The 27,398-nt window shown below is 40.1% G+C and overlaps 2 protein-coding genes and 1 long non-coding RNA gene across 3 annotated transcripts in view; 2 read left to right on the forward strand and 1 right to left on the reverse strand.

Annotated features, from left to right (window-relative positions):
• The window catches only part of gabrr2a (gamma-aminobutyric acid type A receptor subunit rho2a), a 73,554-nt gene that overhangs the window by 9,156 nt on the left and 37,000 nt on the right, over positions 1-27,398 (forward strand). Inside the window, exon 2 of the mRNA XM_085343758.1 lies at positions 4,869-4,975. Coding sequence (XP_085199884.1) covers positions 4,869-4,975 — 107 coding nt within the window. The remainder of the gene's footprint in view (positions 1-4,868; positions 4,976-27,398) is intronic.
• LOC146611559 (uncharacterized) lies at positions 12,826-16,998 on the reverse strand. The gene is made up of 9 exons (XM_085342400.1): positions 16,933-16,998; positions 16,458-16,576; positions 15,941-16,357; positions 15,632-15,857; positions 15,390-15,539; positions 14,475-14,692; positions 14,233-14,386; positions 14,042-14,151; positions 12,826-13,137 (listed from the first exon to the last, which is right to left on the reverse strand). Exons 1-9 carry the CDS (start codon positions 16,970-16,972, stop codon positions 12,826-12,828), a joined length of 1,746 nt encoding a protein of 581 aa, XP_085198526.1. The 5' UTR covers positions 16,973-16,998.
• On the forward strand, positions 17,906-19,323 carry LOC146611560 (uncharacterized). The gene is made up of 3 exons (XR_014904954.1): positions 17,906-17,936; positions 18,920-19,018; positions 19,153-19,323. It is a non-coding gene; the product is annotated as an uncharacterized LOC146611560 (long non-coding RNA).

Raw genomic sequence — 27,398 nt, forward strand, 5'->3', positions numbered from 1 at the left:
GAAGGCATAGCATAGAGTTTCACTGCTATGCAGATGACACACAACTTTATCTATCTCTGAAACCAAATAACACACCAATTAGTTAAACTGCAGGAATGTCTTAAAGACATAAAGATCTGGATGACCTGTAATTTTTTGCTTCTAAATTCAGATCAAACTGAGGTTATTGTAGTCGACCCTGAAATAGAAATATGGTATCTAACCAGATTCTTACTCTGGATGGCATTACCTTGGCCTCCAGTAACACTGTGAGGAACCTTGGAGTCATTTTTGACCAGGACATGTTCTTCAACGCACATATTTAACAAGTATGTAGGACTGCTTTCTTCCATCTGGGCAGTATCTCTAAAATTAGAAATATCCTGTCTCAGAGTGGCGCTGAAAAACTAGTTCATGCATTTATTACTTCTAGGCTGGACTAGGGCTGCTCAATTAATCGAATTTTAATCACGATTACGATCTGGGCTTTCAACGATCATTAAAAATGACTGAGCCGATTATTAGCCCCTCCCTCATTTATCCGCAACACCTTAAAGGCCGGTCCGTGAAAATATTGTCGGGCATAAACCGATCCGTGGCGCAAAAAAGGGTGGAGACCGCTGATTAAGAGGACCCGAGGGAAGCTCGGAAAGCTAAGCAGAAGTTATTTGGAGAGGAGAGTGACTGCCGTTGGTTGAAAAGAGAGGTTAAAAAAAAACTTCAGTGGTGTTGCACACTATTTTATATTATTTTTTAAAGTCATTATTCAATACATTGTTATTGTTAACCCTTTAAAGCCGGTCAGAGCTGCACGCTCCGTTTTGTGTAACTATTTTTAAATCCCTGAAGAACCCTGAGCCCTGTAAGCTAGGGCAATAATTTTTTTTTGCATATGAAACCAGAGGAGTTGTACTTACATCTTATGACATCAGCTTGTCCTCGGTCACGGTTTCCTTCCACATAAAGCTTTGCAAAAATTGCATAAAAAGCGCTTGCAGGAACAAAAACATAATATTCCAGAAACACGCTTTGCCGATCCGATTAGCTGTTCGTAACACTTCCAACAGTGAAACAGAAGTCAGTGTGAATTATCGCGTATGTCCGCCATTTCCTGCCCGAAAACGGAAATGACGTCATTTTCGCGGAAAATGTAGTTTTTTACTTGTAGGCCTTAAAAGCCTATACTGGTGTTTTATAAGTCATGTTTGACTTTTCTGAATAGTTTCTGTGATGCTTAGAACTCGAATTGCACTGCTGGAAATAGTTTATTTTGATGCACATGCTGTTTTCTTTGCAAATTTGCATCATAGGATTGTTTTTTCGTTTTTCCTGCAGTATATAAAAATTGGTGTATCTCCAAAATAAAACTATGAAGACACTCAAAATAAATTTCCTGTTGTTGTAAACTATTTTTTGCAACTTTTTTGTATTTAAAGTTTTGAGGGATAAACCTCTTAAATTTCTCCAAGTAGAAATATATGTAAAAAACAAAACAAAAATGATTTAATTTTTTCGTAGTTTATTGCACTTTTTTGCAATTAATGTAGTTACTATGGACTTAACGCATACATATTATTAAAATATGGGCTATAATAGTTGTATAGCAACTTGAAATGCTCCCACAAATGGCACTACAACATGTAAAAAAAATAATATAAGCTCTGGCGGACTTGGTTCTATAGTAGGTCGTAAGGGTTAAATAAATGTCGTCAAATAATCAAGATCTCAATTTCAGTAAAAAATAATCGTGATTATCATTTTTGCCATAATCGAGCAGCCCTAGGCTGGACTACTGTAATTCATTATTATCAGGATGTCCTAAAAACTCCCTGAAAAGCCTTCAGTTAATCCAAAATGCTGCAGAAAGAGTCCTGACAGGGACTAGAAAGAGAGAGCAGATTTCTCCTATATTGGCTTCCCTTCATTGGCTTCCTGTTAAATCCAGAATTGAATTCAAAATCCTGCTCCTCACGTACAGGCTCTTAAATAATCAGGCCCCATCTTATCTTAATGACCTTGTAGTACCATATCACCCTATTAGAGCACTTCACTCTCACGCTGCAGATTTACTTGTTGTTCCTAGAGTATTTAAAAGTAGAATGGGAGGCAGAGCCTTCAGTTTTCAGGCCCCTCTTCTGTGGAACCAGCTTAAAGTTTGGATTCAGGAGACAGACACTATCTCTACTTTTAAGATTAGGCTTCAAACTTTCCTTTTTGCTAAAGCATATAGTTAGGGCTGGACCAGGTGATCCTGAATCCTCCCTTAGTTATGCTGCAATAGGTGTAGGCTGCTGGAGGATTCCCATGATGCACTTTCTTCTTCAATCACCTTTCTCACTTATGTGTTAATTGGGTCTGCAACCCAGTGTTTTGTGGTTGTGGATTAATTTATATTCCTTGATTATTGTTATTCACGGTTTTGATTTTCTCATTATCGTCTTCTGCTTGTGTTTTATTTTTAGTTCCTAGAATTTAGGTTTCTGTTACTTTGTCTTCCCTGTGTCCCATTTCTAGTCACTCGTCTCCACGTTCCCTGTTTCCCATGTCAGTTGTGTTTCTGTGTCTCAGAGTCTAGTTTGTGTCTTTGTGATTGTCTCATGTTTCCTGTTTTACTTTGACGGTCCCTTGTCCCGTGTCACTGTATCTAGTATTGCTTCCCCTTTAGTCCCAGCTGTGTTCCCCTCCTGTTTCCCATTCCATCATTACTCCCTTATGTATTTAAGCCCTGAGTTTTCCTTTGCCCTTTGTCGTGTTTCTGGTCTTTTTACACTTCTAATTTCTCAGTGTTTTATCCTTAGTTTTATGCTCTAGGTTTTTGGTTTGTTTTCTGTAAGTTATATTATGAAGGATGTTTTTTTTGTTTTGTTTTTTTAGCAAATAAGGTTGCCACTTTAAGTTCACCTTTTGAGTTTGAGTCCTGCATCCTGCCTGCCAGATAGACCTCTGCATTGAAATGTACTTCTTATTAATCTCTAGCTCTCTTCCAAAGCATGTCTTTTATCCCTCTTCCTTCTCTCACCCCAACCGGTCGAAGCAGATGGCCCGCCCCTCCCTGAGCCTGGTTCTGCTGGAGGTTACTTCCTGTTAAAAGGGAGATTTTCCTTCTCACTGTCAACAAAGTGCTTGCTCATAAGGGGTCATGATATTTGGGTTTTTCTCTGTATTTTTCTCTGAGGCGACCGTGGCTCAGGGGATTGGGAAGCTCATCTGTAACTGGAAGGTTGCCGGTTCAATCCCCCTACTCTCTCCGTCCTGGTCGTTGTGTCCTTGGGCAAGACACTTTACCCTACCGCCTACTGGTGTTGGCCAGAGGGGCTGATGGCACGATATGGCAGCATCGCTTCTGTCAGTCTGCCCCAGGGCAGCTGTGGCTACAACTGTAGCTGCCTCCACCAGTGTGTGAATGTGAGAGTGAATGAATAGTGGATTTGTAAAGTGCTTTGGGTGCCTAGAAAAGCGCTATATAAATGCAGTCTATTATTATGTATTATTGCAGGGTCTACCTTACAATATAAAACACCTTGAGGCAACTGTTGATTTGGCGCTGTATAAATAAAATTGAAAAAATTGAATTGAATGCCAAAGAGCTTGATTTTGGTCGCATCTGACTATGACCATCTGCATGAGCTTGTTGTCACATCGTCCCTCGTAGCTGTGTGATTTCCTGTGCTTCGTGTTCCTTTGTAACTCCTAGTTTTCCATTCCCTAGTCTTAGTTTCAAGTTTTCCAGTTTAGTATTCTATGGTTTTTCAGCAAAATAAAGCTGCCTTTTTTTAGTTCATCCTCATGTGTACGAAGTCCTGCATTTGGGTCCTAATCCTGCCTGCCACACAGTGGAATCATGGCACTGGGAAGGTTCACCACTATTCCTTGTTTTCTTTATTTGTGCATAATGGCTCTCACTGTGGAGTTCTCAAAGCCTTACAGATGGCTTTGTGACCCTTTCCAGACTGATAGAAGTCTAACTTTATTACTCAGCTGTTTCTTTAGATCGAGGATACTTTTTGAGATCTTTTAGCCTGCTTCACTTTTTCAGACATGTTCTATTTGAGTGATTTCTGCCAAATCTGCAAGTAATCAGGACTTAGCTTTCCAAAAAATGTGGACAATTACAGTTCAATCCTGATTTAACAAGAGGGGCAATTACTTTTTCACACAGGGCCAGGTAGGTTTTCTCCTTTTTAAGCCACAAATGAATGCTCTAACAGAGGAGTCATTACAACACATGGCTTGAGGCAACTGTTGTTGTGATTTGGCACAATTTGAATAAGACTGAATTGAATTGAATTTAACCAATGTGTAAAGCAATACACTGTAGCTCAGGTGGCAGAGCAGGTCAGCCACTAATCAGAAGGTCGGTGGTTCGATCCCAGGCTGCATCCTGGCTGCATGCCAAATATCCTTGGGCAAGATACTAACCCCGTGTTTGCCTACTGGTGGTGGTCAGAGGGCCCGGTGGCGCCTGTGTCCGGCAGCCTCGCCTCTGTCAGTGCGCCCCAGGGCAGCTGTGGCTACAATGTAGCTTGCTATCGCCAGTGTGTGAATGTGTGTGTGAATGGGTGGATGACTGAATGTAGTGTAAAGCGCTTTGGGGTCCTATGGACTAGAAAAGCGCTATACAAATGCAGGCCATTTACAATACCCCAGCATAATTGTACAAACAGTACAAACAATAAACTCAATCACTCTGGTGTCAAACAGAGTGACTGATTTGCTTATGTTGAACTGAACTTTTCAATCATCAATCATATCGGCATAAATCAGTTCATACATTTCTTATTCAGTGCATATTATTTTGTACCATTCTTTCCTGGTGCATTATTTTTTAATTCTTAATAATCAAAACTGTTTAAATCAGCTATCTGACAGTGACTGTCATCCTGCTGTAGCTCCTTGTCAAAGAAGCCTCCAGATGTGACGAAATCTCGCAAAATGAAGACAGAACACCTGCTCAAAGTAGATGACCATGACTTCACCATGAGGCCAGCATTTGGAGGTAGGTGTAGAAATTTCTGCTTTTGTTTGTCTTTCACATAGCATTAGATGTTGATTAAAAGTCAGGGTTGAATTACATAAGGGATTAGCATTGAGCTGCTTCTTGCAATGGTAATGGACAAGTGTCTATGGTGTTTGCAGAAAAATTGTGATCTGTAGTGAGAGTAGGGAGCAGGTAAAGAGAGTGTCAAGAGTATGGGGTATTTCTCCTGTTGTTGTGGACTATCTGGTCCCTGGGAGGTGTTCTGGGCATGTCTCACCAAACCCTAAACCCTCCATGCATGGTAATAAGCTTTTTCAGGTTTGTGCATGATAGGCCATAAGTGTTGATTGCCCAGATCTTGTAATTCTCACAGGAACACATGGTAGGTTATTGGCCAGTAGTTGATGGGACCTTCTGGGGATCCTTTGGGATCAGAACTTCAGTTAGCCATTACTGGTTTATTTGTTCTACCAGAGGCTACTGGATCCTTTTCAGGGAGGTTGCTGTGGTCTGCTCTTAGATCCACTAGCCACTGAGCATTGATGTTATGGGTTGCGTCCTTCTCCCTCACGCTTTTCCAGTATTGCTCTGTCTCCAGCCTTGGTGGGGCTGTTCGCATATTGTTGCCCTGCCACTGAGAATACACCTTAGATAGTTCAATGGAGTACAGCTGGTTTATTCTCCTGCCTCCTTTCTCTCTGGTATACCTCTATAAGTGACTGGCCAAGGCTGAGAGTCTTTCCTTGGCAGTTTTCAACGCCTAAGGCATGGACAGCTTGCTGTACTTCTTAAGCAACCCTTTCTTCATCACACCTTTCTGCAGTATCAATAGTTGGCTTACTTCCCTCCACACTCTCCTCTAGTCCTTTTCTCCATAGAGGGTACTTGTGGCAGTTTGTCTTATAGCCAAGCATCTCTGTGATCACTGCTGCTTTGGTGTAGATCAGCTGATTGGTTTTGGTGATGGTCACAGTAGGTGTAGTCTGTAATGCTGCATTCACGTCCTGTAGTAGACCTTCAGAGGATACGTTATAGAGTCTTGGTAATCTGCCACATAGTGTCCAGGTCCAGCTTTCTTATACTTTCCTATCTCTCAGGTGAGCAGCTCTCACACTTAACACACCTTCAGTAGTTAACCATGGTATCAAATCTTGGCTGGGGTTGAAATCTCCCCACTGACCAGACGTCCTGGCTCCCCTTTGTCGTAGCATTTGTGTTGTACCTCATTGATCCGCAGTTGTAACAGCAGTTGCTTCTTCCAAATCTTGGAACACTAAGCTACTTGTTGAATTCACTGTCAGTCCTGATGCTGGGTATCAACGCTTCCATAGGTCTCACATCCTCTTCATGTAACTCCCTTCTTATTCCAGTACCCCACTACTCATCATTGTTTACAGGTTCCCCAACACCTGAGTCAGACCTTGTCACACAATTTTTTTCCTTCTGATGTTTAAACCTTTTTGAGTTACTAGTTAAAATATATTTTTTTAATCTACTTGTAATAGGTTAGATAAACATAATAATATTTAATTGATAAACTTGAGTATATACAGAAATTTACGCTTAGGTCTTGGTGGAATTGTGTCTCTTTTCCAGAGTCCAATTTTTGTGGTGTCCTTAAAACTCAGTGGAGATTTTATTAAGTTATTTGTACGTTAACATCCACCCACATCTCTGTACAGGAGACAGGTGGAAAGCAATTAAAGCTGATTCTTCTTCTTTAATAGAGTCAAACCAACCAAATGCATCATTATGGATTTTATTTAATTTCACAGTACCAATCAGTAAACTATTGCTTAGAAACTCAAAGCTTTGACTCATGAAGGCTTGACTGCCAGTAAAGTACACTTTTCTTCTTGATACAATCCCACTGATTTTCCTATATCACCATCTGGATGGGGCCAAAGCCCATGACTGGCACCTATTTATTGACTTTTCTTCAGCATTTAATAATATCCAGCTACATCTCCTAGCTGATAAGCTTCTTAACCAGTTTAAACGTGATTTTAATCTTGTTGGTTGGATTTTAGACTTTTTAACTGACAGATCTCAGTGTGTGTGAGAGTAAACGGCTGTTTTTCCAATCAGCTGAATTCTTCCACTGGTTCACCACAGCTTTGTTTTCTCTCTCCCCTGCTATATATTTTGTACACTAATGACTGTCATAGTACACAGGCTGAAAGGCATTTCATTAAATATGCAGATGACACAGTCATTGTACGCGTCCTTCATGGTGAAGAGTATTCCCATGGACCTGCTGTGGATGAGTTTGCTTCTTGGTGTGATCAGTCCTTAAAGATCAAAACCTTACAAACTAAGGACATGGTAATTTACTTCAGGAAGCCCCCCTCCAACAGTAGTAAATGGTGCAGCCATTGAACTGGTGGATAGTCATAAGTATTTGGAGGTTGCTCTTGATAAGGCTCTGTCCTTTGAGTCACATTTTGACTCTACAGGGAAAAAAAGGTAAAACAACGATTGTACTTTTTAAGGAGATTTTAACGTTTCACCTCAGATGATTACCTTTTTTATAAAAGTTTTATTGAATCTGTTTTAATCAGCCCAGTGCTGAGGAAGGCAACCTCTGTCATGTCATGTTCAGACCATCCTCTCTTTAGAGACTTTCACCTGTTTCCCTCAGGTCGCTGGTATAAAGTGCCGCAGGGAAGACCGAGAGACATAGAGTGTCTTTTATACCTACTGCTATTGTTATGCTCAATAACACTAAGCCATAAGTGTTGTTGCCATCACTACTGCACATTGCACTTTGTTGATGCTACTGATAACATTTGGGATGTTTCTTTGTGTGTGTGTGTGTGTGTGTGTGTGTGTGTGTGTGTGTGTGTGTGTGTGTGTGTTATTGATGTGTTGACATACTACAAATCAATGTCCCATTGGGGGCAATAAAGTTACCATTCAAAGATTCAAAATGTTTATTGTCATGTGTACAGAAGAAATAGCATTTCTCTGTGCAATGAAATTCTTCTTCTTCTAATGCCAAGTTAGGTAGGGTTGAAGGAACAAGATAAATAAGGATAAAAATAAGACAAGATATTAAGATAAATAAGGTAAAAATAAGGATAAAAAATACTGAAAGATAAATAAGTACAAAATAAGTAAATGAAGACAAGTGAGGTCCTGGTGATCCTCTCCGCAGTTGTTATCACTCTCTGCAGGCGTTTGCGGTCCATAGCAGTAGTGCTGCCGTACCATGCATGATGCAGCTGGTCAATGTGCTCTCCACAATGCAGCTGTAGAAGCTGCTGAGGATCTTGGCTGACATACCAAATTTTCCTCAGGCTCCTCGGGAAATACAGCTGCTGGTGAGCCTTCTTGACCACTGTGTGGTGTTCAGTGTCCAGGTGAGGTCCTCACTGATATGAACGCCCAGATACCTAAAGCTGCTCAACCTCTCCACTTCACTCTCCCGGATAAACAGCGGCTGGTGAGGCCTCGTCTTCTTCCTCATGTCCACTATCATCTCCTTTGTTTTATCAGTTTTGAGGGTGAGTTTGTTGTCCTCACATCATGACACCAGACCGGCCACCTCTCTCCTATAAGCCACTTCGTCCCTTCCAGTGATGCGACAGATCACTGCAGTGTCATCCGTGAACTTCAGTATGACCCTGTGGAACTCCAGTGTTTGTTGTAATGCTGGCTGAAGTCCTGTTGCCGATCCAGACAGACTGAGGCCTACCAGTCAAAAAGTTCTGTAGCCAGTCACAGAGGGTGGGGTGCAGGCCGAGTGTAGACAGTTTGTGGATGAGTTTTTGAGGGATGACTGTGTTGAAGGCGGAGCTATAATCAACAAAGAGTACCCTGATGTAGGAGTCATTATTTTCCAGGCGGGAGAGTGAGTAGTGGCAGCAGCGATGGTGTCTGACGTGGACCTGTTGGGCCAGTAGGCATACTGCAGTTGTCTCTAATGCGCTGATGACTTCGTGGAGTTTGCCGAGCGCTGCTGCGAAGTCAGCTCGCGGCGGGATGTAAACAATGGCCAAAAACACAGCTGAGAGCTCCCGCGGCAGATAGTAAGAGCGGCATTTCAGCATGAGAAACTCCACGTTTGGCGAACAGTACTTGTAGACAGTCTGCACGTCTCCACACCACGAGTTGTTAATAAATGCACATAGACCTCCCCCAAAAGCCTTACCGGATTCTCCAGTGTACAGAGTGAGTCTGCAACTGGACGGCACATTCCAGGACTTTATCTGAAAGCCAGGTCTCGGTGAAAATAAGAGCACAGCATTCTCTTATCTCCTGCTGTGTTGTGATCCTGGCTCATATTTCGTCGAGTTTGTTTTCCAGGGACCGCACATTGGCTAGTAAGAGGTGGTTGGCTAGCCCGAGGTTTTAGCCTAGCATGGAGCCCACCCCTATTGCCTTGTTTGCGTCACTGTCTCCAAAGTGCTCTCCTGGGGTCGGCTGGCTCACTTGGGCTTGGTGCTTCGTGGCCTTCCTGGGAGTGGTGGCGGTGGCTGCCGCGGGAAAACAATGGCTGTAAGTTCCGGTGGTAGAGCGGAAAGCTCCAGGGGTAAGAAAAGAGTAGAGTCCAGATAATTGTGTGAGTTGCCAATGTCTAGTAGTGCCTGTCTCGTGTATGTTAACAGCGCACAACACTTGTCCAGTGCAAAAAGAACAGTGAACACACAAAAAAGCAAAAGAAAGTCGGACATTGACCATTTACCAAATTCATGTCCAAAAGCTTTCTTGATTAACACTGCTTTCCACAGCTTTCATATCTTACAACCCCATTTGCATTAAGTTCAAGCAAAGTAATCCCTGCACTCCAAGACCATTTTATAGATACAAATACTCAGATATCATCAGATCTGTACCAATGCCACTTGCTGCAGTATAGGGAGGATGGGCAGGGGAGAAGATTGAGGAGAGGGTTGGGAGTGGGGATTGTGGGTGTGGTGCATGATTTCTCTTAATCCTTGGTAAAGTAACACATTAAGCTTGTTTTTAATCCACCGAGAAGGGAGAAGGATTGAAAGTCCATCAGTGAGATCATTTGATATATGGGCTTGGAATGGTTTGTTGTATGATCTACTAAGAATAGCATAAGAATTGTGTTCTTTTCAGAAAATGTAGAGTTTACCAGAGGATACAGTTTCAAAGTTATTACATGAACATGAAAACATACACACTCAATGAGTAGGTCTGGCTTAGGTTTCATACAGAAACAGTTGAGGATCAAACTGTGCAACCCTGCTATTAGGGGACAATCCTCTTATAGATGACGACATTATCATACAAGTGACATGACAAATGCAAAGCGTTTTTTCCTCATGTCATTTGAGACTGGTCTTGCCAGAAGAACAACAATATTGGCTCATTATTGAAGGAAATTAAAATGACCAGAAAAGAACCCCTGTAAGCAGAGCTTCAATGCCCAACAGTCCGTTTTCGCTCCTGAAGCGTAATATACTGACGATTTGTCAAGTCCCAAGGCATTCCTGAGGAACGCGGAAGGTCACCTTTCGCGTTCTTATGCTACGCGCCGGGTTACAGATGAAATCCAGTAGAATGACGCTCCCGCTGTAATACACATTCCAGCCATGTATTCCAGCCCTAACCCTAACCAGCACTTTAATGACGTTAGATAGTCTTTCCAAAGCGATTTAAGTAAAACAAACATACATGTGTAAATTCATTCTGAACGATTCTCGTGTTTCCTCATTTTTCCAATCTCATAATATAGGGACGTGTTGGGTGCCCGGAACGTAATATATCGTCACCTAGCGTAAAATGTTACGCTTTGGGAGTGAGAACGTGTTGTGCCCAAAGTGCCCAGATGCAAAACACATATCAGTATTTGGTAAAGAGCTCTACAGATGCTGGTGAAAATTAAACACAGACATTGTGTTTTCTTTTTCTGCTTTCCACTTTTCCACACCTGAAAACAAAAAATAAAAAATTAAATGTGTCTCATCATATTGATAATGCTAATTTAACACATTAATGGAAAAACAAGCTAAATATCACCTGCTGCACAATGAATCTGATGTCAGAACTCTGGAGATCGGATGAGAAAATTGTGCTGAGCAGCTATATATTAACAAACAGAAAAACAGAAACATTGGTTTATGCTTCCTCTTGCTTTAATTATTAAAATCACTCTAAATCACGTCATTTTTAAAGGTGTGCATGGCTGTATATTCCCATTAAGATATTTTGAGCTTGTGAAATGTAATGGACAGCAGAAGCTTGTCATTTCTGTTATTTAAGTACACATTATCCCAGTGCATCATCTCTGAGGGGACAAGAGCTCAGGGAAATGACACAATAATCAGCATGGTATTTGTTTCCTTTTTTGTTGCTAAAGCTTTAAGCACTCATTGGTGAATGGGTCAGTTGCACCCATATACCATCTGGAGATGTTGGCTTAATATGACTAGAGTGACTAGAGTTAGTTCAGTTGCTAGCTTTACTCAGTGCAGCTCCCCTTGGCTGTGTGGGCAGCCCTGCCTAGTGTTGTCTAGCAGCATGCCAGACTCCACTCCAGCAGTGACAAGCAGATTAAGCTGACAGCAGTTCCTCATGTTTACAGCTTAGATTAGCACAGGCACCAATCTGTTACGCCATCAGACAGCTGTTGCTTCACCAGTGACACTTTGTCCCAATTTAAGAGCAGACATGGAACTGAGAAGTGGTCCAAAACTGGCTGTGAAAGTACATTCAGTATTATTGAAGGTACTTTGAAATTCTGTGTTTGATAGAAATTCCAATGTTTATGAACACTTTCTCCATCATAGTAATAAGTCATGGTGACACAAGGATATGTTTTCACTATTCCTTGATAAATTATCATTTATACTTTCCTTTTTGATAAAACTTATATTTAGGGCTGGACAGGTGACAGGTTATGGGCTCAGGCTGCTGGGAGACTTCCCATGTTGCACTGACCTTTTTTCTACATTTTCCTCCTTTTCCCTGACTGTATGTTCAACTATTGCATTTCACTATTTTTGTCTACACTGCAAAAATGGCTAGTCTATATTTAGGAAAGAAATACTACATTTGATACAAAAAGCACTGAAAACAAGTGAAATTATCTGTCCATGCAGCAAGTTTATTTTACTTAATAAGAAATCTTGAAATAAGATTTTTTAATCCAGAAATAAAAGAACACATTTGAGAATTGAAGAGGGTTAAAATAAGCTTTAAAAAGCTCAATTTAAGATAAAATTACTTGATATCAAGTCCCAAAAGTAAGTTAAATATGCTAAATTACAGTCTTTTTTTATGTTTTGAATTCTTACTTGCAGCAAATGAATGCACTGCAACGAGAAAAATAGTTCTAATACTATGAAAAACTACTCAATATTAGTGAAGTATGATTAATTTGTTTCTTGATTCAGGTTGGCTTATCTTAAAATAGAGCCAAATCGATATTAAATCCAGGCAAAAAAACCTTAAAACAGACCTTTTTCCTAGAATACTCCTTGGCTTCTACTGAAATCACAACCAGGGCAAGAGTGATATATGTCAACATTTATTTCTCTCATGAGAACAAAATCCTTTATTTAAACAATATAGGGCTGCTGCACAATCCCTAAAAGTCTAAATCAACCCTTTAAAAGGCCTAAACAGAGAAAAGAAGTTACATTTTTGGCCTTAAACTTTTGTGACAGTCACATAGTCTCACAATGTTGTAAATAATGGCATTACTGACTTAAAACTTTACATGCCTCAGGTAAAGTATCACTAAGAAAAAAAAACAACAACTTTCATTTGTAAAGCATTATAAGTACAGCCGTTTCTCAGGACATTGCTAGGCAAATTAGGAACAAAGTTGTACAAACGTACTACAAAACTAAACAAACTGCAAATGACCTGATAAAATCCTGCTTGGTATTCACCTATTTCTCAAAGAACGACTTCCACTCAGCTATTGCTTTCTTATATGCACTAGTGGCATCTTGATCATGGATGGCATCAGTGATTACCTCAGTTTGTATGACAGAGAGGACCGTTGCAACACATTTTGGGTATGTTAAGTGCAAGGTGTAGTAATATGCCATCAACACCAACATTCCTTCCCAGAAATCCTCCAAGGGGAGAGTGGTCACTGGTATGTTTCCTACAGCAACAATGCTGGTTGTTCCATCAAAAAGCAGCACTGGGGAGGAGAGAGGCCGCTTCTCCAGGTATAGCATTGCATCTTCACCTGGCTAGAAAAGCACAAAAAAAGGACAAATTCTTCAAGATTTTAAATGAAAGGGTTGCTGTGCATCCAAACAGCTTAAGACACAAAAAGCAATATCAACAGTTTAGAATGCTCCAACTGATTTACTGTTGGAATAGAAGAAATAAATATAAAATATCTGACTTACATGAATATGAAATTTTGGAAATGTACACAGCAAAATCTCCAGTGTTAAATTAACACTACAGAGTGTCTATATGGGTCCACACCTCTGAGTGTTAAATACAACACTGTTGAGTGTTAAATTAACACTTTGACAGTGTTATATGTTTAAAAGTAACCTAGTCAGTTTTGAAGATTAACAATGGCTAACACTGAGCAGTGCTGATTTTCTAACACTGGAATATTTCTAACATTTTGATTTATTTTCCTGTGTTAGAAAATCAGCACTGCTCAGTGTTAGTCATTGTTAATCTTCAAAACTGACTAGGTTACTTTTAAACATATAACACTGTCAAAAGTGTTAATTTAACACTGGAGATTTTGCTGTGTATTAATTCTGAGCATGAATTTTCTCTAGTTTGCAGCATTTTTATCATGTCTATTTGTGCTTTTTTTCCTCATTTGTTTTTTAAAACTATTTCTTTTAACTGTTTTACATATTCTAGTTTTTGAAGGCCTTTTTAAATATATCATTTTACTGCTTCTACTTGTATCCTAACTGCAATGTGCTTTTGCTCTGTGCTGCCTCTCTGGAGTAGGTTTTGAATAACAATTAAGAAATCCTGACTAAGGAGTAATTTAATCCCTGCTGAATTGAACTTCAACCCACTCTTATTAAGCAGGAAAAGCAAAATAATAATATTAATAATAACAATACAAGTAAATGGAGTACAAGTTACAGTGGCTGGTATTGCAGCTGTTCGCACCTTGAGGATATGAAGGAGAGCCTCACTGGCACTTCCCAGCCGCTTTGGTGGTGTAGTTTTTGAAGGAAAAAGAGATGGAAGTGCATTGAAGAGAGTGACAGTAAAATCCACTGTGAACGGAGAAAAGTATCTCAACAAAGCAATCCGAACATATCTGATGTATGATTTTAATGTATGCAAAGGCCACTTACCTCCACGTACATCCAAGGGGAGAGGAGGTTTCAGGACCTTCTTCCAAATGCCATAGAACTGCACCTTCGAACAAAACTCTGCCCATCGACCCTTCATTTGATCTATGTATTTGCAGTTGGAGCCACCAATGATGCGACGCAGTTCATCCATCGCCTATGACAAAGTTGTGCTCAGTTAGTCAAGAACTAACTAAACCTATCCAGAGAAAGCAAGGAATTTAACTGAAGGTAGTTGAACTTACATTTCGTATGTCTTTGAAGCACGGGTATGCTTCAAGTATTTTTCTAGGCCTGTCTTCTTCCCTTGTAACATCTGCGTCAATAAAAGCTCGTCTGGCCTCAAACTCCAGGTCCAAAATTTGAGCAACGTCACTTTGGTTGGGTTTTGCATTGGGTTTCCTGTACATGTTGCTCAAGGTTTTGTAATGTCTTGCCTGCATCTTCAGGCTGTCATGGTCTGCTAGGGAAAGCAAAGAGCAATTGTAAGACATGGTGTAACTAGACTTCACAAAATTCAGATTTTTCTAATCAGTCATTTCTAGTAAGGTTGCATGGTTGTTTTTAAGTATAATATTTATGAGAATTAATGTTTAGGTTAAATATGTTTGAGTAATGAACTGACCCTATATGTCCTGATCATTTCCCTTTGTGTCCTTTTCTTATAATGATCATGGATTTATGTTAATTGTTAGTTTGAACAGAATCAAATATTAAAACGAAAGTTTAAGATGCCCGTGAATAAAACTGTGGTGAAAATAAGGTAAAGGTTGTTTACTGTGTATATCGTTCACATCAGTGTGAACAGTGATTATGAGCTGATGGATAAAAATATTTTAGGTAATTTGATCTATGACAGAAACACTGTGATAAGGCATGATAGATGTGACCAGCATGAGGATTTACATGTGTAAATAATCAGCACTGAGTAACACCCATTACAACACAAAGTGGTAAAATACTTACTATGGCTAACTGGCAAACTGGAATGAGGGATCTATCATATGTTGATTTTACACACCAACTCGAGTTAATGACAAACCACTATGATTTATGGAATAAACACTTAGAACGGGGTTCATTGCTTCAACCATATTTTGGAAAGAGCTGTAAGAGGAACAGTCAGACTGAGAGGTAGATAAGGGTGATGGTGGACTTACCAACAACATCATCTGGAGGTGCAGTTGAAGGACCTATATCAGACCTGGGTGCAGAGCATGAGGCTGACTTGAATAATAGTGGTAAAGCCAGCGTAGTATTGTTTGACGTAGTTGGTACAGTGGAGGGTAGCGGCAATTGGGATTCTTTCTCTGAGGAAAAAACAGAAGATGAACAGAATGGGTGGTCTCTTTGAAGTTTTAGATGTCCAAAAGTCATTAGTACAGCAGACCAAAGTACACACCTGCATTTGAGTTATCCTCGCTGAGGTCATCATTGCTCTCAAGAAGTATGGTATAGTCACTAGAACCACTTGCTTCACCACTTAGGTCACCTTCAGTCCCATTGTCTGTGTCATCTGAGCTGAAAAGAGTCTTCCTGGGCCTGCCTCGTTGTGGCATGGAGCCCTGCCTCTTCCTTGGAGACTTCATATTTTGGAGTCGTTTGTACAGTTTGGTGTAGATGGTCAGCTGTGGTAAAATAATATATTTTTGTACATCCTTTTATTATCTCACTCAATTTTAGATATTGTAGTGGGTAAAGAATGACTTACGTATGGCATGTGTGTGTCAGCATCACGTAACATGGGGTAATAGTCGACAATCTTCTGTGACATTGCTCTCATTTCGAGTTTGGAGGGGTATGTTACTTCTTTCCCCATGGGACTAGCTCGGAGGATTGCAACCATGCTGGTGACTGTGTTCCTTACAAGTCTGCAACAGAGCTCCTTCGACATCCTACAGTCCTTTTCCTTTCCACTGTGGAGCAATGCAAAGTACTGACTGCGCACCATGTCCAACTCTGAATCTGTATACACCACATACTCTGGTGGGTCTGGCATTTTCATTTTTTTGTCAGCAGTGTAGGAAATGGGAGTGGAAGTTTGAGGCTGACATTGTGACACATCAAAGCCTAAGGGGTTACTCTCGCTTCGATGGAAAGTGTTGGCATCTTGGTCAGTACTCTTAAACTATAACAGTTGTGGGATATAAACAAAAATACACAATTAGGCAAATTAATGCTAGACAATATGGACAGTAATCATCTTCTTAGTGGTATAATGTGTTTACCTTTTGGCTGATAAAATCCCAAATCTTCTTTCTATGGAAGAAATTTTCATGGCCCGGAAAAAGATCCTTTAGGTCATCCCGGGTAAAGCTTCTCAAAGTTTCCTCATCAATATTCGCAGCTGTAAAAGAGAAAAACAACTTCAAAAGTGATATTTATTTCTCTTTTCCTGGGCGTGGCTTACTACATATTGAGGTCATTTTTTGTCAGTAAATGTATTTTAGCAATAAGTAATATTAACAGGATAAAATGTCAAACTTAAAACAGTTTATCAAATATTTGGGAATGCAATAAAACTATTTTTGGGTGTCTTCAAGAATGATGTTCCAAGTCTATTTAGGCAAAGACAGCTCAAGGCTATAATGTGGATAAAGTTCAGAGTAGAGTACAATCCTAGCTCCAAGTTTCAGAAATGATGCTAACAGATGCTGAGGCTGCTTAGCTAACGTACCAAAATAACTGAAAAATAAGACTTACCCTGCAACACAGACAGTATGGCATCATCAAACTTGTCCATGCCGTGACAGCAGTTCTCTAGTTCGTTCCAAAGCCTCCACTCACAGTACCTGGAAATATCCTACAGCTTAAATAAGATCATTTAGCTAAAGTTAACACATTAGCTAGATTGCTAACTAGCAGCAGCCCTCACAAAACACGACTTTATCTTAATAACACTGTTGTACCATAGTATTTTTCAAATCAACTTAATGTTACCAACCTTAAATTACTGTTCGCTTTGTTTAGATAAATAATTTTGATCTTCCTAACGGTCCTGATGGTTAACAAAGCAGGGGAAAAGAGTTTGTCCCGCGTGAAAGTAACGTCACGACCGGAACTGAGAATGCGCATGCAGAAAATTATTTATATTTAATTTTTTTTAAGTAAAAAAAAAGAAAATAAAAATATAAATTCAGTCTTAAACACTTATTGCCTAAAAATAAATATAACTGATGTAATTTAAACCTGAAAAATTGGATAATTAAGGATACATATATTTTTAAAATCGCCTACCTTTCCCATGGTCCCACACTCTCATCTGTGGCCTTCAGTGGAGAGCGGTAAAGTAAAGCTGCATTGCTACTGCGCGAAAACAGTTCACCATGGCGCTCTGGAGATGTATGATCTGTTTTATCTTTGTTTCTTTAACTCTGAAGGTGCTCCTTAGCCACATAAATGCAGCTCATGGTCGAAGGCAGGATTTTTGGGTTTACTGTGGAATAGATGGCTGTGAACAAGATTTCAGAGTTTTTAACTCATTCTTTCGCCACATTAAACGGACGCACCCTCTGTATTTGACGAATGGAAGCCCACCAAGAGGATGGAGGATCCCCCCAACATCCCACTCTTTAGGATCGGAAAATTTTGGTGTTTCAGTCTTTGCCAACTGTAGTACTGCAACAACAACCAGCACCGTGGAAATATCAACTGGTGGATCTTTGCCTGAAGTGCAGGAGCCTCAGGTTGTTGACAGCCCGATCACGGTAAGTGTTAAACTAAATAAAATGTAGTGTGGCTTCTGATGACAAATTTAGCTATGTCTAACTCCTCGTATGTGGTCCTATATTACTTTTAATCCTTTTCTCCATTTTTAATCAAGAGAAATTTAACGAGATCTCGCGATATTATACCGCTAGATATTGTTCTTCAATCTGTTACAAGCGATTTCCACTATGGTTGGATTTTAAATCACAATTTCATCCTGCAGGATGAAATAAAAAATAAATAAACAGAATAGCAGTTCAGTGTAGATAGTACAGGCTATGCTGCAGCCGGAGAAGGCACACACTCTGCGGCTGGCATGTCTCCTGGTGAAGTTTGCATCAAAGACACTCTCAGCGCGCTTAAATCGTTCAATGTGGCAGCAATTTGGGTATCTCGTAGGAATTATAAGTGGTGAATACGGTTTCAGGTAAGACACAGAGTATTTCGAAGCACTGTAAAAAAATCTGTTGGCCAGAAATACTGTCAAAACATGGCTAAGAATGATTTTCTTGAAAATTAAATAAATTAATAAATGCATACAATAAAATATATCCATATACTAATACTAACATAAATTCTAAGTGCAAATCTAAATTACGTGATTTAAAAATACATAAATAATTTAATAAATACAACAAACATGTAAAGAAACTAAAATCTAAGTGCGAACAAAAATTCATTATTTAAAAAAATAAAATCTCATTCTCATGAATCCAATCCCTAGCCTCATCAAAACAATGGACAACCCCTTTTTTTGTTTCTTTGTCTTTGATTTCTTTTCCATTTCTTTTTTCTTTATTCCAAAGAATGAATATTATATTATCTTATATTATATTGAATATTCACAACTGTAACACTAGTCACTGTCATGCACTTTGTTTTTTAGTGGACCAATCATTAGGTGTAACTGATTATACCTGTTATGTAAGAATTTCTATAATTGGCCAGGAATTTGGAGTAACTTTGTTTTTCTGCTCTAAAGGAAGAAGCTGTTGCTACAACATCCTTTACCAGACATGATATTACCAGATCTGCTGCAGCTTTTGCTATCTGTGTTCAAGAACAGTGCCACTTATCACAGGTATGTTATAGTCTTAATGGATCAATACATTACATAAGGCAATCAATGTCTTACTTGTTCATAATGGAATTCAGAATTATTATTTTTTTATATAAATGCAGAATAAGTTACTTTTATTTCAAATGTTTTCACAGAGAACGGTCAAACATATCATCTCAGGAGTGCAACAGTATCAGGCTGTTCTTTTGGATACGCTCAAGGAAAGAATGAAGACAGTGTTTGAAGATAATGCCGAGGGAACCACTCAGCTTCAAGATGAGGCTTTGGCTACATTTGATAAATTCATGGATCCTTTCTCCACCATTGCATATGGACAGAGTAGAGCCATAGGGGAAATGTTCTGTCAAGTCAACGCAGAGGAAGTAGTAGTATCCCAGAAGATATGTTGGGTAAAGCAAGGTCTTTCAAGGGTCATGTCCATAAGGAACAAAAGTTTTTACTATGTACCATTAATTGAAAGTCTAAAGCAGTTAATGACTAATGAGAGAATCTTTACCATGTTGAACACTGCACCACAAAGAAGCAGAGAGGGATTCTTCTATGATTTTAGAGATGGGTCCCTCTTTACATCTCACCCCTTGTTTTCTCAGAGGCCAAATGCATTGCAATTAATACTGTACACAGATGAAATTGAAATATGTAACCCCTTAGGGTCCCATGCTTCTGCAAACAAATTGGTCATGTTTTATTATACTTTAGGAAATATTGATCCAAAATTTAGGTCAAAGTTAGCTGCAATACGACTTCTTGCAAATGACATTTCTCAGTGGGGTATTGATGTTGTACTGAAAAGAATACTTCAAGATCTATCACTGCTTTACAATGGTGTAAGGATTGAAATGTCAAATGGTGAAATTGAATTGTTTGGTGCTGTTATAGCCATTTGCGGAGACACGCTAGCCCAGCATGAGATTGCTGGCTTTAAAGAAGGGATTGGTTTTGCTTATAGCAAATGTAGACACTGTGAATGCAACTTTGATGATATGCAAAGTGTTTTTGAGAAGAAGTTTGTTCAAAGAACTCTGGAGAAACACATGAGGCAGTGTTTTGAAATAGATAAAGCAAGCACAGATTTATTGAAAGCATCCCTCAAAACTACTTATGGAATTAATAGAAGAAGCAGACTAGTTGATGTTCCTGCATTTGACCTGATCAAACAAACTCCACAGGATATAATGCATGTTATTTTTGAAGGTGTTGCATCAATGGAAGTTAAATTTGTATTAAAACACCTAATTCTCTCAGGACAATTAGAATTAGACAAGTTTAATTCAGACATTCAAAATTTTCCTTACTCACCTCTTGAAATACGGGATAAACCATGTCCTATTAGCTTTGGCACTTTAGTGGCTAACAACAACAAATTGAAACAGTCTTGTGGACAGATGCTAATTCTTTTAAAAATATTACTTTTTCTTTTGTATGGTGTGGAGAGTGAGTATGTTGTATTTATTAGAAAGTTAATTATGATAGTTCAAATAGTTCTTGCTCCCATTATTTCTTTACAAACTGTATTGCAACTGAGAAGTATGATTGAAGAACACCTGTATCAGTTCAAGCAACTTTTTCCCGAAGCCAATATAATACCTAAGCAACATTATATGTTGCATCTTCCCAGTCAAATCTTATCCCTTGGACCTTTAATAAGGAGTATGTGCATGCGCTTTGAGGCAAAGCACTCCTATTTTAAACAGTGGGCTTCTAAGTTAAATTTTAAAAATGTTTGTAAATCCCTAGCAAACCACAATCAATTTCTTGAGTGTTGTCAAAATGAAATAGGAACTGAACATCCTATTTTTGCAAAAGAAAAGGAATTCGGGCCAGTATCAGCTGTTAAAAATAATGAATATGTTAGGAAAAAAATTAAAGAATTTTTTGGAATAGATGTCATGCAGTCTGTTGTCTCAGTGAAATGGTATGTTCTAAATGGCAATAAATACATTGCTGGGAAGTCCATGATTATTGCAGATGTGGATGGCACTTTCCCTGTGTTTGGACTGATAAAGGATATCTTTTTGATTGACTCATCTTTTATTGCTTTTGAGTACCAACGCTATGAAACTTTGAATTTAAATGAAGACTTATTGGCATATGAAGTAACTGTGCCCATTGTTGCTCAAGCTACAGAATTAGCCCATGAGCTCATTGATTATACTTCATACTTTTCTATTAGTTTTAGGGACAGTGTGTTTGTGCCAATCAAATACAGTCTTTCTGATATTATTTCCCATAGAAATCACCCTTAAGATTAGGGTTGCACCAAGTATTGGCTTAGTGTAGTTTGTGATGATATCAGTTGACAGTCATTAAATGTTCGCTAAACCAATGTCAATGTTGTACCACATAATGCTGGCATGCTGGGACAAACAGCTGTCTTTGAAATGTGATTTGTATCATAAATTGTGGTTAATTTTTTTCCCTTATATGTACAACTTTGAAGTCAGACATGATTTTGAATAAATCATATTTTCAACAGGTGCCTTTTGTGAATTTCCTAAATCAAGCAAATTGAGTTTGTCACTCTATCTTGAAACAAGTGATATTTTGAGAGACATCTGGTGAGAGACCTAATGTAGGCTATTTTAAGAGCTATTCTTCCCATTTCTGGATTTCTGTACTAATATAGACACAATTATATGGTTATTCTCAATTTAAGTTTATTATCTAAAATCTAGACTTAGAAACAAGTAAATCTTTTTTTAAAACAAGGCAAATAATCTGGCCTGTCTAAAAATAGGATTTTAAATCATGGCAAGCACCAGATAATTTGCAGTGTACTTTCTCCTGTTTATTGTTTTTGTTCTTAGTTGTTCATGGTCTCGCTATGCTTGTCTTTTTTCAATTTCCTTTTACTGTTACGTCTAATACTTTGCAAATATAAAGGCAGTTAAGACAATTGTTGTTTGATTTGGCACTGTCTACCTGGAACTGAACTGAAATGAATAAGTATTTAAGAAAATGGATGGATCAATTGATCTAATTTGATTTTCTTCCAAGGTCTGTCAAACTCTTAAAATAGTAAACATTATTATGGCAATAAAGAAAAAAAAGGTGAGGTATAAGTAAGACTTTATCAAGGTCATTGGAATAAGCATTAGTCCGAAGTACTTTTGAAGTTCAGTTATTTAAATTTAAATCCAGGTTGAAGACTCACCTATTCTCAGCTGCATTTGAATAAAACACCAAATCCACACATTTAAGCTTAAATTTCAAAACTTACATTTTAACTACTGATTTTATCTACTATTCTGATTTTATCTACTGTTTTTTTAATCAATTTTAAATCATGCTTTTTATTTGTTTTTGTTTTTTAATGTCTCTGTAAAGCACTTTGAATCACCTTGTTGTTGAATTGTGCTATATAAATGAACTTGCCTTGTCTTGCCTTATTTCAAATTTATTTATGTAGCGCCAAATCACAACAGTCTCCTCGAGGTGTTTCATATTTTAAGGTAAAGAAAGCCCAATAATCAAAGTCATCATATGTATAAAATGGTATGCATGTCAGGTTCACAGTAAGTACGGGACCCAAATGCAGGACTTTTCCAAAAGAGACAATGAGTTTATTTACAGTGCAAAAGGTGAATGACAACAGTGACAGTCCTCGCTCTGTGGCTCCCCTGTGATTCTACCAAAATCCCACACAGTGCTCGTGTCCGTGGCGTGAATCGGGAAAACTCCAAACCCCATCTATACAGTGGCTCCGCCCCCGTGACAAACTCTGTTCCCAGATACTGACAAAAAAAGATGCAGTGATTAGTCTGGCAAGCAACACACACACACACACACACACACACACACACACACACACACACACACACACACACACACACACACACACACTTTACTATAGAGCTGGGGCTGTACCGAGTCAACTCAACGATCCAATAACATCGGAGATCTCTGTCCAGAAGAGCGCAGTCCTTGGAACAGTTAAGATACTGCGCAGGACCCTCAAGCTCCCAGGCCTCTGGTAGAGGACCCGAGCTTGGAGGATAAACCGCCCGCAGGGGCGAGCTGGGTGTTTTTTTTATTTTTATATATATATATATATATATATATATATATATATATATATATATATATATATATATATATATATATATATAAAAACACCCAGCACGATGCTGTCTGTGTTGAGCGCTCAGTGAATCTGCGTTCGACTACTCCGCCTAGGCTGCACTGTCGAGCGCAGATCCACTGAGCGTTCAACACAGACAGCATTGTCAGAAGGAAGAGCGCAGGGCAAGCTAGCGAGACAGAAGTTAAGCTCTCCTTGCAACATGGCAAATTGAACCTCCCCCACCCTCATTCAGATCTGGCGTTTGGAATTATTTTGGTTTTCATGTGATGTATGACCCTGAAGGTAAGCGCGTCATGGACTAAAGTAAAACAGTATGTTGGATGTGCCACGCAATGCTCAATTACATGGGTGGGAACTAGTGTGTTAGCTCAGTTAGCTCGTTAACGTGTTGGCCGTCTAGCCCCATGCAGGGGTAGCTCGTTAACGGAGATTTGCCGTGTTGTGGCGTTAAGGTCATTTCAACGAGATTAACGCTGACAGCACTAGTGGGAACACAACGAATATGACTGCACATTTACGCCGACATCATCCTAGTGCAAAGACAAGTGGAAGCAGACAAAAACAACAAGCATGCATGCTACAAACTTTACCCGAGTCATTTAGACAGCCGTTAGCACAGGATTCTCCATATGGGGACCTGATATGTTTAATATTGTGGCGAGCTCAGACAAGGAGGAGACGGAGGTATCGTTTGGTCTTGCTTCCCGTGAGCTAGCCAGGGAGCACAGCCGTTTATTGACATTTGCAGAAGAACACTGCGCTAGCTAACTGCTCAGCACGGCAATTGCACAGCAACAACAACACACAGAGCGCCCTCTGACCCCGGAAGGACACACCGTCGCAGCGAGAAGGCGTCACCCGTCACTATGGCACCATAAACAAAACATAACTGTACAAACAGAACCCCGAACAGCGCTGACCCGCTACATAGCCCCAACCTAAGGGGTCAGTCGTCCCCGACGACCCCATTACCCCACACAAAGTCCTGCAAATGTCCAGGTGCCTTCTTTTGGCGCACCGGCCGGTCACGACCGGCGGGGGAAAAGTCACTCGGGTCAGAACATGGGGTGCCACCATCATCCCACTTCTGACACCAATGTGGCGAGCTCAGACAACGAGGAGACGGAGGTGTCGTTTGGTCTTGCTTCCCGTGAGCTAGCCAGGGAGCACAGCCGTTTATTGACATCTGCAGAAGAACACTGCCGCTAGCTAACTGCTCAGCGCGGCAACCGCACAGCAACAACAACAACAACAACACACAGGGCGCCCTCTGACCCCGGAAGGACACACCGTCGCAGCGAGAGGGCGTCACCCGTCACTATGGCAACATAAACAAAACATAACTGTACAAACAGAACCCCGAACAGCCCTGACCCACTACAATATGCTGCTGAGAATATAGCCCAGAAGAAGCGTATAGTATAGCTTTTATTTTGGAAAGAGCCATTTCTCTGTAATAAACTCTCTTTTCCAAAGATGAGTGATTCCTCAATCAGATACAGGTGTTACCGCGCCAGATCTGCGGCCCCGAACCGTAGTAAGGAAACCTCTGGCAGTTACTTGAAGGTTCCGTAACTGACTCGTAGCCGGCAACAGCTTACTATACAGGTCAACTCCGCTAGCAAAAAGATCGAAGGAGGCGTAGGAAACTGGTTCACCGAACTTTATTTCTTCTCTAAGGCACGAACACCGCGTACAGTGGGCTGAAACAGTTTACTCACAGCGAGCATCGCCGACACAACTCTGGCTGTCGAGGGAGTTATTATATTCCTTTTATTTATTTTCTTTTCATCTCTTCTGTAGCTAACCGTTACTTTCCCCCTTCTCCGCTCTCTCTCTTCACACACACACACCAGGCAGTCCCGCTACACACATCCCGAATACATTTCCCATCAGGCTTCATCCTTAAAGGGCCATGCCTGTAACACAGGTCTTGCAAAATCGCTAGCCCGACGTCCCGGGGCTAGCGATTTTTCCAGTCGGGCTACCAAAATCTATCTCTGCCCTGCCCGTCGGGCTATTGTAGGAAGGAAAAATATATGTCAATGCTTTTGCATTCTTTCGGAAATGTAGCTGGGTAATTATGTCATTGGCATCGGTGAGCCACTGTCAATATGTGACATATTAAAATCGCGTTTGAATTTGCGCTTGTTTTTTGCTTTCACTTTGCAAATGTCCAGGTGCCTTCTTTTGGCGCACCGGCCGGTCACGACCGGCGGGGGAAAAGTCACTCGGGTCAGAACATGGGGTGCCACCATCATCCCACTTCTGACACCAATGTGGCGAGCTCAGACAACGAGGAGACGGAGGTGTCTTTGGTCTTGCTTCCCGCGAGCTAGCCAGGGAGCACAGCCGTTTATTGACATCTGCAGAAGAACACTGCCGCTAGCTAACTGCTCAGCGCGGCAACCGCACAGCAACAACAACAACAACAACACACAGGGCGCCCTCTGACCCCGGAAGGACACACCGTCGCAGCGAGAGGGCGTCACCCGTCACTATGGCAACATAAACAAAACATAACTGTACAAACAGAACCCCGAACAGCCCTGACCCGCTACAATATGCTGCTGAGAATATAGCCCAGAAGAAGCGTATAGTATAGCTTTTATTTTGGAAAGAGCCATTTCTCTGTAATAAACTCTCTTTTCCAAAGATGAGTGATTCCTCAATCAGATACAGGGCTCGCAAAATCGCTAGCCCGAGGTCCCGGGGCTAGCGATTTTTCCAGTCGGGCTACCAAAATCTATCTCTGCCCTGCCCATCGGGCTATTGTAGGAAGGAAAAATATATGTCAATGCTTTTGCATTCTTTCGGAAATGTAGCTGGGTAATTATGTCATTGGCATCGGTGAGCCACTGTCAATATGTGACATATTGAAATCGCGTTTGAATTTGCGCTTGTTTTTTGCTTTCACTTTGCAATCGCGAACTGTGTATAGAGAGCGACAGCACTGATTGGTGAGTGATGATAATTTGCGCACCAATTCCTCTGACATCGTTTTATCAATCGTTAGCTTACTATGCAAACATGACAAGTGAAATCTCCCGCAGCAAGCTTAAACATATGAGAGGTTGATCACGCAGAGAATCGCTGACCGTTATGTGTGTAAAAGCAGCAGGATATATATTTTAGTTCTGCTGAGCCAAATAAGACAGGTCAGGGTGAAGAAGTGACAGCCAAAGAAAAGCTTACCACAAAACGGAAAAGTTATGACAAATCAGACTATAAGGCAAAAAGAAAGTGCAGCTTTATGGTTTCTTGGACAAAAGAATTTCTGTGGCTGCAATATGACGAGCTATATAACCGGGGCTGCACATAAGTGGTCCGCAGGTGCACATTCGCTGTCAAAAAAAAACCACGCACAAGATATGAAGTTGCAACGCGTGCTTGCATACATAAGATTTTCTGGAGGAGGACAGACGTTTGTTTAGAACTCTTAAAGATGTTGAAGAAGCTCCTTTAAGCAATTACTTTGGTTTTCCTCCACCTCCAAAGAAATGTCAGAAGGAGTCCCAACCACAAAAGAAGCGCGTATTCTCGGAAAAGTGGTTGCAGGAGGTGAGCTGGCTTCAAACAAATGATGAACGCACAGAGATGTGGTGCGGAATGTGCCGTGAAAATCCCACTGTAGTGGACAAAAACACTGCCTTTATATGGACGCAAACGCGCGTTGCAACTTCTTATCTGGTGCGCGTCTTTTATTTTGACAGCGAATGCGCACATGCGGACCACTTATGTGCACCCGTGTAAATAACATAATGTTCTGCCGGGTGTGTTGTTGGTTTTCTCTCGATTTCTGAGTCGACAAGCGCCTTTGTTACTGGGACCAGTCATTTTAAGAAAGGCCCCCATTAGAACCCATGAGAAATGCAAGAAATGCATTATTGCTCAGTCTGCAATATCTTTCCCAGAACAAACACCAATTGCAAATAACATACTAAAAATAAACCTGAAAAATCTGTTTAGAACAGCTACTATGTTGCAAAGAGTGAACTACCACTGGCAAAATTTAGCAGTCTTTGCAAACTTCAAAAAGCAAATGGCCTCGATCTTGGTTCCACTTGTCTCTTACCCGTGACTTCAGTGGAAATTTCAAATTCAGGATCTGACACAGACGGATTCATGTCCTACACAGTTCTTACAAGTTCATAGAAATTTCTGTTCAATTAGAACCAAGTATTTGAGTTGATGATTGTAATTTTTATACAATGTTGTAATTTGTTTTTCAACAATTTTTTGATTAATGTTTTGTTTCCTTTACAATATTATACTTTAATGTATAATATTGTAAAG

The sequence above is a fragment of the Diplotaxodon limnothrissa genome, linkage group LG19, assembly GCF_057381915.1.
Source record: "Diplotaxodon limnothrissa isolate DT_005_m linkage group LG19, D_limnothrissa_male_GT1.1, whole genome shotgun sequence".
Classification (NCBI taxonomy): domain Eukaryota; kingdom Metazoa; phylum Chordata; class Actinopteri; order Cichliformes; family Cichlidae; genus Diplotaxodon; species Diplotaxodon limnothrissa.

What these genes read in the sequence shown, in the direction of transcription:
- LOC146611559 (XM_085342400.1), bottom strand. Translation starts at nt 16,972, where the DNA reads ATGGACAAGTTTGATGATGCCATACTGTCTGTGTTGCAGG. An exon ending in CGAGGATAACTCAAATGCAG is followed by an intron (nt 15,540 to 15,631) that starts GTGTGTACTTTG and finishes TTTTTTCCTCAG; the next exon opens with AGAAAGAATCCCAATTGCCG. An exon ending in CCCCTTGGATGTACGTGGAG is followed by an intron (nt 14,152 to 14,232) that starts GTAAGTGGCCTT and finishes CTCCGTTCACAG; the next exon opens with TGGATTTTACTGTCACTCTC.